At 39.3% G+C, this 17,255-nt stretch overlaps 1 protein-coding gene across 1 annotated transcript in view; it reads right to left on the reverse strand.

Moving 5' to 3' along the window:
• COL15A1 (collagen type XV alpha 1 chain) overlaps nucleotides 1–17,255 on the reverse strand; it is a 169,292-nt gene that overhangs the window by 16,686 nt on the left and 135,351 nt on the right. The window contains 7 exon segments of the mRNA XM_075745229.1: nucleotides 994–1,043; nucleotides 5,156–5,245; nucleotides 7,937–7,982; nucleotides 10,246–10,287; nucleotides 10,662–10,730; nucleotides 12,789–12,848; nucleotides 12,929–12,982. Of these exon segments, the coding sequence (XP_075601344.1) occupies nucleotides 994–1,043; nucleotides 5,156–5,245; nucleotides 7,937–7,982; nucleotides 10,246–10,287; nucleotides 10,662–10,730; nucleotides 12,789–12,848; nucleotides 12,929–12,982 (411 nt within the window).

The following is a 17,255-nucleotide window of genomic DNA, read 5'->3' on the forward strand; positions in this document are numbered from 1 at the left end:
GGTGCAGGACCCTACGCTTGCCTTTGTTGAATTTCATTAGGTTTCTCTCCGCCCAACTCTCCAGCCTGTCCAGGTCACGCTGAATGGCAGTGCAGCCTTCTGGTGTGTTGGCCACTCCTCCCAGTTTTGTATCATCAGCAAACTTGCTGAGGGTACACTCTATTTCCTCATCCAGGTCGTTGATGAATATGTTGAATAAGACCAGACCAAGCACTGACCCTTGGGGCATATCAATAACTACAGGCCTCCAACTAGACTCTGTGCCATTTATCACAACCCTCTGGTCTCTGCCATTCAGTCAGTTCTCCACCCGCCTCACTGACGACTCATCCAATCCACACTTCCTAAGCTTGCTAATGAGGATGTTATGGGAGACAGGGTCAAAAGCCTTGCTGAAGTTGAGGTAGACAACATCCACTGCTCTCCCTCCATTCGCCCAGGCAGTCATGCCATCATAGAAGTCTATCATCAGATACACTTTCTTGTAAGAGATTCCAGGAAAAGTAGTTTCCATCACTTTAACTTATTTTATTCAGTGTGCTTAAAAGATAAATAGTATTACACACAAGTGATTTTTCCCCCCTCATATATTAATTCTTGCTAATTTTTTCTAGAAGCCCTTTAGGTAATGGATGTCTCCTACCTGGGCTGGCATGGAAACAGAAGCATTCAGTTATGGCAGATAATTTATACCAACTTATGCTAGGTAACAGTGAATTATGACTCACTTTAATCCTACCAGGAAGGCAAAAAGCTTCAGTAATATAGTTTTTTTCAAAAGTAATCTTTATATACCACTGACATGTGCTATCTCTATAGTTGTAATAAACTGGCCTGCACAGATGGAGTTTAAGAAATTAATAGATTTGTAATTGCTGATGCTCTTATCTGTTTTGTATATTTCACCATGCTATACTGTTTTATGTTTAATTTCTAGTAAAGTACACTTTAAAAAAGCTTAACAGAACTCAAACACAAATGGGATATAATTACCTTTATGCTATTAATAAAGTGGCTGAAATATGATGGAGGCAGAAGTGGACCTGAAAAATGAAGAAAATACAATAAAGTACAATAATTATCTGTCCTTTCCAAAAGCTCTGCTTCAGATATTAATGGTTTAGGAGCTTAGAGGAAAATTATTTACAATAATAACGTTAACCTTTAAATCTAACAGATATTTTTAGTTTGGTTTCCTAACAAAGCAAGGCTTACATGCCCTATCTTGTCTGTCACTCCTCCACCTTAACTTCTGAATCTGATTGTGAATTTCAGACAAATTTGAAAGCAAAGAAGGTTCAAAGATGAAAAATTCTCAGTTTTCTGAAAAAAAAAAAAAATGCAGCTGGGCAGAGAGTGAAAGAGAAGCATCCAAATTAATCCCTTTGATGGAAACTAAGGTAAAATAAAAGCTTTCCATGTGTTTTGCCAGCAGCGGGGTGACCAATCATTAGCTGTGTTATCTTTCATGCAAGGACAGTACCATAACTGACTAGAGAAACAGTGTTACTGCGATGCTGCTGATGGTAGAGTAACTGTTCCTTGTCATTTCTCTGCAACAAAAAACAGTATCAGTATCAATGGCTATACCACCTGTGTTATGTTGTCTGCCAATGGTGGTCAGCCAAAGCTGTCAAGCCAGCACAAAAAGTCTAAAAAGCCTTCAAATAGTCTGTTTGGCACACACTTGGAAAAAAAAGTCTGTTTTACAGCTGTCCATAACAGCTTGATGCATTTACTTCAAATGTATTCTGATTAATTTTTGAGATCTTTGGTTCTGACCCTATGCCAGCCATAGGACTTAGATCTCAGTATGCTATCTCAGATACAATTAAGTCAAGTAGACATTATATACATCTGTACTCTGGGACAGAAATGTATTCTCACTATAGAAGCTATTTTGATTTTATCCCAACCCTGCCAATTATAGCTTGCTGCAGTGATTTGCTTGATCCATGTGAGGGGATGGGGAACGGACAGGTGGAATGCAATGCTAGGTGTCCTTCTCAGATGTCGCTTAGTATTAATTTCTACACTGGGCAATATCTGAGGTCTTTCTAGGATGACCAGCAAACAGACTAGGCCTGGGCAAGGTACATGAGAAAGAGGGAGGTCACCACTCAAAGCAGAAGTAAAAAAAACAGTGGTAGGGAACCAGTAGGCTCTACCTACACTGGTAGGTAAACTGTATTAGACCAGTTACTCAGCCCTCAGGTAAAGTGGCACAGCTTCCATCCATACAGCTAAACTATCCTCCTCACTCCTGAAGCATGAGAGACTTATCCATACAGCCTATTGCACCCATCCCTGGCTTAAGCTATCCCTCAGACCATTGTATTGTATGGGAGAGTGTAACTTGTTGTAAGCCGAATCCAGGCCAGGAAACATGGAAACAATTAAACTGCAGGACAAATGTCTTCTATGTCCTGGATCTGTTTACTTTACTAGTATACACATGCAGAGAAGTTTTCCTGATGTGGCTTCTCAATGGGCAAACCTAGTTCAGTCCTCTTCTGTCGACATTCAGTGGAGGGCTGGCAGGCAATTTTTGGTAGGCCCTATAGGGATCTTAACACTAGCCAGAGGGAAACATACTTTGTTGTGTGGCTTCTGCTGGTAGACCAGACATTTTCATTCCAGTTTGTTTTCAGATGTTGCTGAAACAGACTAACAGCAACATGTGCATAATCAATGACAAAATCATGCCTTCCCAACAATCATAAAGGCACAGAACTTTGGTGGCCTTTTGTTTAGAAAATGGGAAACTACACTGCTGTCAGATCTGGGATCTGATCAAAAAATTAACTTAGCCCCTGGAGCAACAGAACTCACTTACTACCAGAAGTAATGCTTGCCCAGCGATAAGCCATCTTGCTCCACCTCACTGATTTTCCTTTAGCTCCACTCCTTCCAGGATTCACAGTGAAAAGGATGAAACTTCTTCATACAGAAAAGAAGGTCTCAGGACAAACAAACAGGCCAAAGGGTGGATTTGGATGAGTGTGAAAACTTACCCAGAATGCCAGGTTGACCTTTTGGGGAATGACTTGCAGGAAGGAAGGTGGTTGACATTGGTTGAGGGCCAGAACACTGCAATAAACACTGCAGCCTGAGGCAATTGGGTCAGAGACTATGATGCAGTGAAGTCTCCTCCTCTATTTCTAAATGTGTTTTCTTACAAGGCTCCAGACTGTGTTCCTCCAGCCAGAAACATTGGGGTTGTGCTGGAGCATATCACATGTGGTTGGAACACAGCACCTATGTTCTGGATACTTACTACACCTGCCTCTATATACTATACCTGCCTCTATAAAGTGCAGCCTGCCATGTACCCACTTTTTGTGTTGGCTTCATATTTTTTCATGGTAGCAATTAATAGAGCCTGTTTGTAAGGTTGGAGAGGAGACATTTTGTGAAAAGAAAAAACAAATTCACTGAGTGGACAAGTACCACAGTTGAGAAAACTTTTCTGATTGCCAGAACTCAACAGATACTGTAGTGGAAGCAGCTTCAATGATCTGTCCCTCAGAGAAGGTTTTGAAAAATTTCTGTACTTTAATCATGTTCCACTACCCTGCAACTTCTAGCTTGTGAATTTTCACTGTCAATGATTATGTGGGTATATCTGTGAGACCTAGACAATTGGTTTGTATGAAAGAATATTTTAGCAACTACATCAAGAAGCAAGAATCAAACAGGACTATTTTTTAGAGCGGCAATAGAATTGGGTCTAAACATATTTTAACTTCACAAAATATTGAAGGTATTTGGAATCGGTTGGTAAACAAATAACTAAGTCTCTGTTATTTTAGGAGAAAGGTGAATTCAGTTTTCAGTTTAACCAGAATTCTCATGTTACTTTCACCATCCTTCACTAGCTGCAGTTTTACAAAAAGATCATAAGCATAATCCTCTCCTTCTGAAGCACTTGAAATTATCGGGTATAGGCAAAAATACTTGTAGGAGATTAATTTGCATTGAATACAGAACCTGGGAGGGAACAGACATGTTCATAGTGGATAAGCCAGCACAGAAGAGAAAATTTTCCTCTTTTCTGTTTAGGAATGCTACTTGCTTCTTCTTTTTACAAGTTTATTGATGACTAGGAAGCACTAAACACTTATTTTAATGCATTGGATATTGATCAGAGTAAAAATTAATGAGGACAAGAGAAGAAAACAGATTTTATTAGAACAAACAGATGTCCTCTTAAAAATAACCAAAAAATCATCTTCAGTCACAAGAACTCTGTCTTTGGAACAAAGACAGAAATATCCATGTAGATGCAGTTTTGTATTTATTATCAACACATTAGAGGACAAATATTATAAATATGGTATAGCGACTTTAATTTGATATACTGCTTCTTCTATTTAAAATGATTTCTGGCACTGACCAAAGCATTATCTCAGTATATGAGATTTCAAAAAATGTCTAGAAAAGGAAAAGTTTGTAATAGCAATCTTTTCAAATAGATGGTTGTTTCTTTAACTATTTTTGAATGTGTAAGAATTAGCAATGTGTATCAACTTTCTGATACAGAAAAGTAAGTCTTTGGTGAGGAACATCTGTTATGATGCTCCTACTACCAGTGAACTGGTATTTTTAGTTCACACAGACTTTTCATTATTATCACAACTAAAGCATAGATAATAAAAAGTTGGTTGAAATCAAGATCATCTAGTTCCACCTCCTGCTGGAAATGGGACTGTCACCATCAAATGACTGCCTTGAACTCAGAATGCAGAGGTGTGTTACCCTGAAATGGGAAGCACTGGGGTTTAGTGCACTTGGCTCAGAAAGATTGATAACAAAATGATATCTCAGGAAGTGGACATGATGTCCTTCTAAGATTTCAAAAAATGTCTGACAAGCCTGTTACATTTCAATATCTATTCTTGTACTTAACATGTGTTAACATGTTAACATTCATAACACTCACAAATGTGCAGTGCAGATAATTCTTTTCAGAAGACGTTTTTGATAACATTATGGGCTTTGTTGTTCTGTGTGTCAGTTCAGCAAGGAACATAGGTATAAGTCTTTAGGCAGGGAAGGTTGCAGGGGTATGTATCACAGTACTTTGATGAATTGTTTTTTAAGTTAAACATGTATTCATTTACAGGATGTCAATGACATATCAGATTTAGTATACCTGGTGGTCCTGGAGCACCTCTGTCTCCCTTTTCTCCTTTTAAGTCCACTGAACTGTGCAGCTCCCAGGAATCTCTGTTTGCTTTAGCACCTGCCATAAAAGCATCACAGATTCACGCAGACTTGCAAACAGCAGAGACTATAGCAGTGACAACCAAACCGCCAAAAGTGAGAGCAGACTTTTCCATATATGTGGGGCACATGACTCCAGTCCCTATATGCTTGTCTCGCTCTCCTCATGAACATTGAATGGCTGCCTCATTGTCCTCTCTTATCAACCCCAACATGAGCAAGACAATCTCTCTCTTAGAAGTCAATCTTTCACTCTCCCTTCCCTAACCACCTAGCAAAAGACTCTCTGAACAAACCTGTTCTCCTGGCATTTGTGAATTTTACTGGGGCAAGTGTAGAAACAGTTTCTGAGTTATGGCTCTGCATTTGATATCAGATCTTCTACTATCTCCAAACTCCAAAACAAACCAGTAAGTGATAATATCTGCAACTATTAACATCAAAAATGTTATTGTTTATTGTTCCTTCATGTCATAAAAGCATTAATAATGAAGAAAATGTTCTCTGAGAACAGAAATGCTTTTAGCATAATTTTCCATCCAGGTGAGTTAAGGGTAGAACTGCACCCAAATACATCTGGATTTCTATTTTTCCAGATATTATTGAACTTTCATGGTAACCTTACCCTATAAAATATTTGGGTAAAATGACTTCTGAGTATTTAGACTTCTTAGGTCTGGTTTCTCTCTTTGTTCTACCTGAGTAATTGCTAATATCTTTGCAAAATTAACATAAAATAACATCATTCTGACAAAGTAACATCTTATAGCCACTTCCTTCAGGTAGAAATGCCTTTTCAAGTTTAAGGTGAGGTGGTCCTATTCTGAGTTATGAGCAGGAAGGGTGCTGACGTACAATGACGAGCAGATACAAGACACATCTCTTGAAGTATTTTTAATGGTTCCCTGCCAGTGATATCTTCAGCCCCTGTGGTCAGTGGTGATCTATGCTGGGAGTCAGTGGAGCACTAAGAACACTGGCTCTTTCCTAACCTGATCTGATTACATTTGTGAATTTCACTGGGGCAAGAACAGAAACAATCTCTTTCTTGGGTATCCAGTCCATTCTCCATGACTTGGTGCCACTTACAAATAAGACTTTATTGGTAAGAAAGTCTTAGTTTGAAAAACAGTTACAACATTTTTCCTTCTTCCATTTCTGCAGAATGAGATGGACTTCTTCCCTTTCAGAGGCCCATGTTACAACAGAAGTTTCCAGACAGTTCCTCTCTGTGCTTCTCTTTTGTCTTTCAGCCATGAGAGGTGAAAGTTGCTCATATTCCCCTGGGTCTCCCCGTGATCTGTCTGGTGACTCAGCCTCCAGCTGTGAGCCCATGTTCAAATGCCTATTGACAGAACAGTGGGGTCTCATTTTACGTTGCACTGATGCTAATCACACAGTCTCTCAAGTGTGCAGTTAGAGAGTTTTCCAAGTTGTCAGCTGAACCCTAACTGTCCAACTGTGACATCTTCAGAGTTATTTTCCAGGCAGATTTCCAGTCCAGTCATCAGTATTTTAGGTCATCTTAAAATATTGAGACTGATACAGAGCTTATATAAGCAAGCTCTGACTTTCCCTTCTTCAAAGTATCTTCCTTTACCACTTACTATGTCGACCCTTGCCCCTTTGAATTTAGAGTACCACTGGACAGCCTAGGCTCTATGGACTTAATTCTATGGACATAGCCCTGAAGAATTGTGGACAATCTGCCAAACAGAAGACTTAGGCTTTCACTTGTAAAAGGTCAGTCAGTCATTCAGCAGTAAGGATCCAGAAAGCAAGCTCAAGGCATCATCGTACTCTACAAATCTGACCCTCTATTGTCCAGAAACCCCTTTCCACTAAAAGGAGTGAAAACTAAAAAAAAACTTCTCCAGCCTTGTGACAATTTCCTGGGTTCCTCATGTGTGGAGTTTCTCATCCTCCTTCCCCATTAGTCTTACTTCCTTCTTTGTCTCCCTGTCAGGTTTTTGTCCTAGCTACTCACAAACCCCAGAAATTACTTTCTTTTCAACAGGCCTCACCTTCCTAGTGAAGGAGGGGATAAGAAACATTTCTTCTGTCTCACCAGAAAATTTACCCCCCCTCCCCCTCACAGAAAGAATTGTTAATAGCTTGTTTCTTTCCCTTAGCAGCATTCTTTGGGTTTCCAGCAGCCATGTGTTGAACCCACCTGTGATAATTTTGTTTGGAGCAAAAGGATGTGAGCTCAGTTTTTTTGGTATCAGTCACTCAGAGAAGGGAAGTGGTTTTGGTACCATCCGTTGAACACTGGAGGAATGAGACCACCTGCCTGGTTGCTTGGTGGGATGTAGTATCAGGTGGACTTAGCATTTGCATCTTAGGAACATTGCCAGAGCAGAGAGTAATGACTTGGCTCAGCTATGTGTGACACCTCTGCTCTGATAAAGGACTTCTAAGATTAGATCTTGCAGAAACTCTGTTGCACTGCTCAATTTATAAATCTTAGTCTTCAAAGTGCAGACCTAGGCTCATTTCTTCTTTAGCGTACATGCTGAGACTGGAGCAAAATATGATCTTACAGTTTCACCAGAAAAAGAAGCAAGACCACTTTATTTTTTTCCTTCCTTTTCCCCCATAAACCCAGTTATGCAATAGCCAAGAAAAAGCAAAAAGAGCTTAACTAAGGACCCCCCCCCCCCCCAAAAAAAAAAACCTTATTTAAACTAAGGTACACAAAACTACTCACCATGGACATTAAGAGATTCTTGGTTTCCAGGGTAAGGAGTGCTGACCTACAGAGAAAGAAATCTATTAAAAATTATCCATACACATTAACCAATGGAAGTGCATTACTTGGTGTGACTGGAAGATTTGCATGCTATCACAGTAAATATTATAACAACACTCTGGGATTATCTCCAGTTTGACAAGTTCTGAGTATTAGCTCATCAAGCTTTTCTCAGGATTGTGCTCTCTTTAACATGCAACAGGCTTTCAGCAAGAGGGTTAGAACATGCATTTTGAAGGCATCAGCAAATCCTACTCTCAGTCATGCCAGTGAAACATCAGAAAACATTCTCCAAGAACAATTCTGAATTTACATCACTGCATTTGAAAGCAAGATTTGATTTTTTACTGTAAGATAACAGACTGTGTTTGTAAATTTTTCATCAGACCATATCTATGCCTACTGCCTGATGCTGACCTATGCTCCAGATGCATTGAGACCACAATTGAGAGGCAACTGATTCTAGTCTATCCTGCTCTGACATCAGCCACCTGTAACAGTGGGCATGCTATTTACCTCTACTGCCTGTCTTCAAAATAGGAAAGAATTAAAATGTGGCACAGTGCTTGGAAATGGACAGATCTTAGTACTAGCTAGTACTATTTATATGAATCTAAGCAAACGTATGATAAAAAATTGAAGGTACTGCATCTGGCTAATCCTGTAATGAGCTCTTAGAACTCTTACTCACGTGGATAGCTCCATTAACTTCAGAAGTTCAGTTCACATGAGGAAAACTTGTGGGGTTCAGTCTGTAGTTCTTTATCAATATTCATTTATGAAGGCATGTACAGCAGACTTCTTATCTATAAACTTGGATATGTTTAGGAGATTATTCACAAATGCAGGACAAATCTATCTAGCATACTCAGATGCATGAAGAGGTATTTACAAGTTTCTATTACTTGTGCACATAAAAGCTACTGCTGTTATTCACTGATTGTAATCTTGAAAAGTGACTTTTTATGATTATCTAAAAATCAGCTAAAATAGGCTTGTATTGTTTGAATCATTCCACAGAGTTAAGGTTGGAAGTAATTTCTGGACAACATCAGGTTGCTCAGGGCCTCGTCCAGTCAGGTTTCAGAGGTGAGGCTGACTAATCCGTATATGATTATGGACATATGCGATTAACATCCAAGAATGTTATATAATGGGAATGGGAAGATTTAAGAGAGGAATTCAAAGAGGTAAAACGATGGTGCCTGGAGGTGGTAGGCCAAAACTGTAGAAATGTCAAATTACCATAGAGTAATGAATATTTATATTTAATTAACAGAAACATCCATAAGCTGAGATACCTCTTTCTTCAGCAGTAAGGCTAGGGTGATGATGACTATCAATGCATCTAGTATAGTGTAAGTCAAGAGCTGCTTCTCTAAAATAAGTGAAAAAGAACTGGAATGGAAATTGGAGGAGGGGGCACAATACTATTTTGAGCTATATGGTCTAACAGAAAAGTAGAAGAGCCATACTGCACACCATACTATTCAGAGGAGGACTGTGGCTCTCAAAGACAGAACCCTTTCCAAGTACCTAACCCATGGCTTAACAGTACAATATTGCTCTCGGAAAAGTACTTCCAGGACTGAACTCTGTTCACAGTTCATTGTAGAATGTAATTTCCATGATTCATTAAACAAAAATTGCATCAAGGTATTCTGAGAGTATAAACCCTATCTCCTTTCTTTTGATGCTATATGTGAAATTGCAGGTCCTTTTAAGGCAATGGAGGCTTTGTCATTCCCTTTAGAAAGCAGGGGCAGAGCTTCACCTGCTGCCATTCTTGAGATAATAAATATTTATATGTGAATAGACAATGAAGTACATAACAAGTCTTATTTTGGACAGGGAAATCAAAAACAGTTAAAGACATAACAACATGGAGACAGTATTTATATATACATCTGAAAAATGTGTGTACATATATGTATAAACATTCAGCTCCCCAAAGCAACTCTTAAACTATGGAAACACAGGCTATGAAAGGCATTAAAAGTGTTAGGACCACCAAGCAATCAAAGTGCTTTAAGCAAAAGGTTCTAGTGTTTCTAGTTCTGTATTATATTTTATATACGGCTAATTTTAGGTATCTAAATATTTGAAAATCTGTTTTCTTGAATACTAGGTAAAACACATCTCAGGTGAAAAGCAGAAGGCAAGGGGAGAAAAGCTGCAAAGCTACCGTGGTTACATATATAGCTACTTTGGTTATGTACTGTCGTAGCCATGCATTTTGCTAGGAGCAGATTCTGTGTGTGACTTACTGGCATTTTGCAGTGAGGTCTGGGAGAGACGGGGAAAACTGTCTGTTGAAAACAGGAAGGGAAATTGTTTTAATGAACATAGGTATAATACAGCAGATAATACACCAAATAGATCTAATAGACATGATGGGAGAAAGCCTGGAAACAAAAATCAGCACCTCCCGAGAAGAGAGCCCAGCTTGCTGCCTAGCAGCTCTCACAGGTCTCTCAGCAGGTCCCACTCTGTGTGGGGGGCAAAACTCTTACATGACAGTGGCTCCATTTAAGAGATGTTTTCCTATGCACACAAGCAAGGTCACCCACTGTAAACTGTGTTGTCTGAAACAAGTTCTGATGTTTCCTGTTGCAAACTGTTTCTAGAGCAGCACATTTCTGCTACAGAGATAGGCCAGCAACTGATCCCCAGTGGTACTTACTCCTTTGATATAAACTATACGTCCTGGAGGTCCAGGGGGCCCTGGGGGTCCAGGCAAGCCAGGAAGGCCCTGGCAAGAGAAAGTGAAAGAAGAAAAATATTAGATCTTTTCAAATGCAATACAGCTGTGCCTATGGAAAGAAGGCCGAAGGGTTCAGAGGGCCCCATTTAACCAAGAAGTTTTGTGCCAAATGAGGGAACACTGAGCATTCAGTTACAGGGACCAACCTATCAGATGAATTTTAATATTTAAGCTAAAGCACTCTGTGGAGAACAAAACAGTCTAAGGTTGTTGTTTCCGGGGGAAAAAAAACCCAAATTCCAAACTGGAAACCCCAAAGCACTAAAAATTGAAACTAAATTAAAGGCAGTGGAACTCTCGTCTAAGGAAAAGCAGGTATCCAAGACTGGTCTGAGATTCTCAAGTCAGCTGAATTTCATATATTTTTCAAGTACCAGTCAGATAACTACATGCTAATTAGCACCTTCAAGGAATGTTGCTAGACTGGAGGTATGAGTACCCTTTACAAAAAAATATGCCAACTTTTTACTGTGTCATTTAAAAACTTAGCACCACACCATGTCCATCTTTCGCTCTGTATCAATGCAAATTTCTGTGAGTTGACACATCATCTCATCAATAATTAGAGATCCATTAGATTTTATCTTCCCTGAGCACTCCAGGAAGGACTATTAGAACATGTAGCCTGTTTTGTTTGCTTGTTTGCTTTAATCTCTTAGCCTGATGTACTTCATCTAGCTATACTTGCTTTAATAGTTTTTGTTTGGTTAAGGCAGACAGTCCAGAAAATGAACCTTGACACTGTTTGAAGATACGAAGGAATGGAAAATCTACTTTAATATATTCTGCCAGTGGCTAGTAATCTTTTCTGTCATTTTCTTCCAATTAGAATTTGTCTGGTTTCACCTTCCAGGAACTAAATTTCTATTTACACCTTTCTCTAGAGGTGTAAGCAATGTTTAGTACATGGTCTTTTCTTTCTGTAAAGATACTTAGATACTTACCAATTCTCAGTCTCCCTGTTAGTCAGATAAAGCAGTATCATCATCTCACTTATATTTATTGTCCAGATAGACAACATACTTGTGTTTTGCAGTTTGTGTATCTTTTTTTTTTTTAATTTTAAACTAAGTAGAACCAGAGGACTCATACAACAGAATTAATTTACAAAAAGTGCTCTACTGAAATACAGTGATATTGACTAGATCACGTCTTCTGATGCCTAGCCAATCCTGACCTTATGATTTCTATGCCAACACAACAAAATATCCTTGTCTTTTTTTCCAGCATATCTCTGATGCAGATGAAATATTACTAACTGCTGTTGTGGTATGGGTACCAATTTTTCTAGCACAGAGTGCCCCATGACGTCAGAACAACCACACAAATTACTCTGTTACTGTGAAACTTACTGCTTATGCTCAGCAGTTTCTTGCTGTGTAGTCCAGATTTACTGTTTGCCATGAGACCACTTGTATGAAGTCTTTTCATAAGAACAGACTTGCAGCACTGGCAGCTTGGTTCATCAGTTGTCATTCCATAATTACAGGTTTTAATTATGGGCAGGAGTATGCTATCATCCATGCAGGGGTCATTATTCTGGATACACATACCTGGCAACTAAAGCAGGTAGTAGGTACTAGCAAGTATCTCCTTGTTAGCAGATTAGATGCCACTTCACTATGATATGCTTAAGTGCTGTTTGTACCTGTGCTAGATAGCTAAGAGCCTATGGGAGTGTCTTCACGCCATGAGGTGTCATACTGATGGCCTGGATCAGGAAGTCTTTGATATATAGAAAGAATTGGCAATCCCAGATCATTTGCTATTTGAACCAGCTATGCTAATTGTAAATCACACATATAACTGTTACACCTGGAAGCTGATACAACTATGTATATCTGTAAGAACTGTCCATATGAACCCAGAAGTTGATTTTTCAATGATTGTAACCAGACAGGAAAAGTAGCAGAAGCATATAATTATTTCTAAATCATTTCAGGTTTTTAGTCCTGTCATAATTTTAAAGAAATTAATGCAAATCAGACTTGACTTAAGATTTTAACAGGATTTTTTTTCAACGAATTGCAATACATAAGAACTTACATTAAATGCTTCTCCTCGATCACCTTTCACACCTCTCAGTCCATTCAGTCCTGGGCGGCCCTGAGATAAGTAGAAATAGTGTAGTATGTGTCAAAAGCAAGTTCGTCCATCTTTATTCCACTTGAGAGCATAATACATACTGGACGTCCTGGGAAACCAAGTTCTCCTTTAGGTCCAGTAGGTCCTATTGGTCCCTGAACAAAAAAAGAAAATGGGATTATGGAGAATATATGGAACATATCTTTGATTATTTAGAATAAGAGGCATAGTTTTGTATTTGCATTAAAAATCAGTCTGCGATTGTCTGCAGAAAACACACAGAATATCTTCTCTACTTGCTCTGCTGAAAGCAGAAGCTGAGGCCTGCATGTAACAGTCAACTCTGGCTTGGAAAAGACCGGTTATCTGAAACGAAGTCTGAATCCTCAGCCTTTTGTAGGGTGTGCAATTCCAAGCTGAGTAACCATGTATCAAAGGAAAATTAAATGTATTAATCAGCAGAAAAAAGGCAGTCATGTACGCTTTGTGCAACTCCATTTTGTTTGCTTTGTTTTTCTAATTATTTTTGAATCAGGGCCTATGAGGAAATGTCTGTGGATCAGCCAGACGATTCATACAGTGCCAGGTTTCTGCATGCCACTTGCCAGCCTGGGTATGTGGATTTCTGGGGCTGACAGTTGAAACAGAACCGGTCCTTTATAGAAGAGTGACTGACCCATCAGGCCTCACAAAGTGATACAAGTGACTGCAAAAAGAAAGGGCAAGCAGGCTGCCTGGGAAAGTGGTCCAGGACTACGAATGATCTATGATTGGGCATTTGCAAGCACACAACTTCTAGGCAGCCAGCAAGTGATTAGCAAAAAGCAGTAAACCCAAGGATACCACAAACTTTCATCTGTTGTCAGCTTCCTGAAACTCAACAGAACCCCAAGGGTCGAGACAATCTCTTTACATATGTATCAACCTTTATGGTTTCATTTCCTTTTTTTCAGTCTGCTGAAATGCTAAGAGATATCCTTTCTTGCATTATTGGTTAAATAATCCCTGCCTATAGATCTCATGCAGATACCACTTATAGGAGACAACTGATGTGTTTAATCCTGAGAAATTACAGCACTTTCAGTGTGATTATTGTAACACTTTCTATTGCTACCTGCAATATGGTGGTTAACATAGACCTATGCTGATGGAAGAAAGACATTGGATATTGCACTGCTTACCACAATTTCAGCACATCACTTTAATAGTAACAAACATTTGTTGGCATTGTGACTGCTACTTTAAAGCATAACTAGCAAACAATCAAAAAACAAGAGGAAATCCCCATCTTGCCACTCACTTGCTCTTGATTATTAAGGAAAGTGGAGACTAAGAAGGAAACAAGCCTGTGGCAAAACTAAGTCTCCTTATTTACAGTCCGGTTCTGTTGCCATGTTCTCTCTCAGTTCAAGGCATAGAGGGAGCATGGGCAAGTGAAGAGGTAGAAAGGTTGCAAAAATAGCCTGATGTTTATACTTGGATGATTTGCATATTCAGAGTTTTGAATCTCATCTGATCAGCAGAATATTGACATGGGAATACCCTCTGGATTCAACTACGAGCCTCTTATCAATCCATCTTAGGAATTAAACTATTGCCACATTAATAGAATTTTCAATCAATAAAATATTTTTTTTTTTTTTGAAACTGGCAGTGTTTGTCCTTGCCTTGATGTAATATCATTTCACTGAAAAGTGATGTGCACTCATAGAAAATTTATCTGATGATGATGAGATGATTTATCTTAGCATCAAGCTGAAATTCATGGATTAATTGTTGTAATTTTTATCATCCCAAAACTGAAGACTGGATTAAAGATGAAATTCAGAAATGGTTAATATGTGAACATACTGATTCATAACATAACCATTGTAATCAGAATTTAAAGCTCACTAATGGCAGCTGAAGATGGTAGGATCTTTATTAAACTTCTATTCAGTTTCCTGTTTGAAGGTAATTTCTGCCCATATGATAAAAGCTAATGCCTGCGTGCATTAGCTGGCAGATGTAAACTTCCATATTGTGCCCTCAAGTTTTCAAAATTATTCAACCCACCCTTCTGTGCTGCCATAGCCAATAATCGTGTTTGAAAAAAGAAAAAGAAATCCAAAATGTTGTGGGATATTTTTCTATTTAACTTTCCGGTATTGAGCCTCTAAAGAATATGCAAATCTGAGTTTACTGAGCAATGAAGATGATTAGAAATAGACTTTTTAGTTAGTTTAAATAAAGAGAAGTGTGTGGATCTCATGCTTTAACTGGGAATTCAAATAGGCATCAACAATGTGAAAGCTGACATGCTGGGGCCACCTTTACTATTTCCTCTGTCAAAGTGCCACCCCACCCCTGACAGACATTAGTGACTTCCTGAGACAGAAGTCACAGCTAGAAGTGAAAGAAGGAAGTGAGGAAGCCTCAGGAGACTGCTTACCGGAAAAGGAAAGTTCTTTTAAGACAGCAGAAAGTCAATTTGGGCAGACTGACACTATGGTTCTTACTAAAGGCTCCTTCTTATTCAGTAATGTGCAATGGTCTGCTTCCCTGACAGTGAACAGCATAATTGAGCAGGTAAAAGATTCTCATTTTCCTGTGGCAGGAGGTTGGGCTCAGTTTGTCACTTCTGCTTTTGCTAATTACCATACTAACCTCCTGACTATCCCTAGCTCTCATCTGCCAAACCACTACTTCTCTGTAGCTCCTTTTGCTCCAGACTCCTGTGGTCCTCTCTTCTGTCCAGCTGAAGTCTCAAAAAGGAGGGGAGCAATGAGTAGACAATTTTTTTTAAATTCTAGAAACTTGTGTATGAGTTCATTGTGCCCTAACAGCACAGAGGAATGATTGGAGTCCCCAGCTAGCTCACAGCTGTTCTTGGGCCAGAGTCTGTCTTTGTGCAAAGTGGAACAGAACAATTGTAACGAAAACTTTGATAAGTTACGCCACAGAGGCTCTGGCCCAGCACTCTGTATATTTTTGCTGCACAGGACAACCACTGACTATAAAGGGATTTTTTTCTATGGAACAATACCAAAATGAATCATCCCCATCAGCAGCAATGATCAAACTAGAGTTCTGCACTAAGAAGAGGAACTGGCTGAGCAAAGTCTTGAAACAGATTCTATATGCCAAATTGTCCTGCAGCATAATCATTCGCACCAGTGCTGGCAAGAACTTCCTCGGAATCGCCTTGTCTGCATGCTAAACTGTATGAAACATCTTGCGGCAGTACAAAAGGAGATACAAACACAGAGTTTGGGGCTGATAGAGAAAGGACATGTCCTGAAGGGTGCACAGCAATAGGAAGAGAGGCAAGGAACGCAAGCTAGAACATAGCTGTGCATGGCAGGGGGGTTGGAATTAGATGATCTTTGAGGTCCCTTCCAACTCAAACCATTCTATGATTCTATGAACATGAGAAATTCAAATATAAGGAAAAACTTTTTTTACCCCGAAGGTTGTCAAATACTGGAATGTGCTGCCCAAAGATGCTGTGGAATCTCTGTCCTGAGTTGTTGAAGACTCGACTGGGCAAGTCTCTGAGCTAAATAGATGTGCTTTGGGTGGTGGTGTGGACTAAATGATCTCTGAAGTTCATTTCCATTCTAAATTATTCTATGATTCTATGCTGAGGTGAAACAATAGACTCATCTTGCAGTCATACAAGGAAGAGAAAAGGAATTGCCCTTCTGGTGAAGTTAGGATAGCCCCCTCAAGGTATTCTGACACACAGTAATTAAGAAAGCAGTTACTTAGCACACTCGGCACCTTTTAAAGACCACAGAAACTGATGGCAAAATCTCCTACACACCTTGGTGTGCAGAAATGACAACACCTACTAACATTCACTTAGGCACAAGAGGGACCAGGCTACATCAAAAGCAGAAGCAAAGAAACACTCAATATCCTTGATCTTTGGAATACTAGACTGGAAGAAATTAATTCCTGCTCTAACACTGCTGAGGCTGGGCAACTGTGCTTGTTTTATAACTAATTTCTTGTGCTTTCATATGTGTCCTGGTTTTGGCTGAGAGAAAGTTAATTATCTTTCTAGTAGCTGGTATAGTGCTGTGTTTTGGATTTAGTATGAGAATAATATTGATAACACACTGATGTTTTTAGTTGTTGCTAATAGTTGTAGTGTCTACACTAAAAGTCAGGACTTTTCAGCTTCTCAGGCCCTCCCAGGTGCACAAGAAGCTGGGAGAGCACAGCCAAGACAGATGACCCAGACTGGCCAAAGGGATATTCCCTACCATAGAGCGTCAGGCTCTGGATATAACTGGGGAAGTGAGCTGGGAGCTGGGATCGCTGAAACAAACGGGGCATCAGGGGTTTTTTTTTTTCCTCCACAGATGGTGATCAATTGCATTTGTGCATCACATTACTATCATCATCATCGTCACCATCATTGTCGTTATTATTATTATTATT

Source organism: Balearica regulorum, chromosome 2 (genome assembly GCF_011004875.1).
Source record: "Balearica regulorum gibbericeps isolate bBalReg1 chromosome 2, bBalReg1.pri, whole genome shotgun sequence".
NCBI lineage: Eukaryota > Metazoa > Chordata > Aves > Gruiformes > Gruidae > Balearica > Balearica regulorum.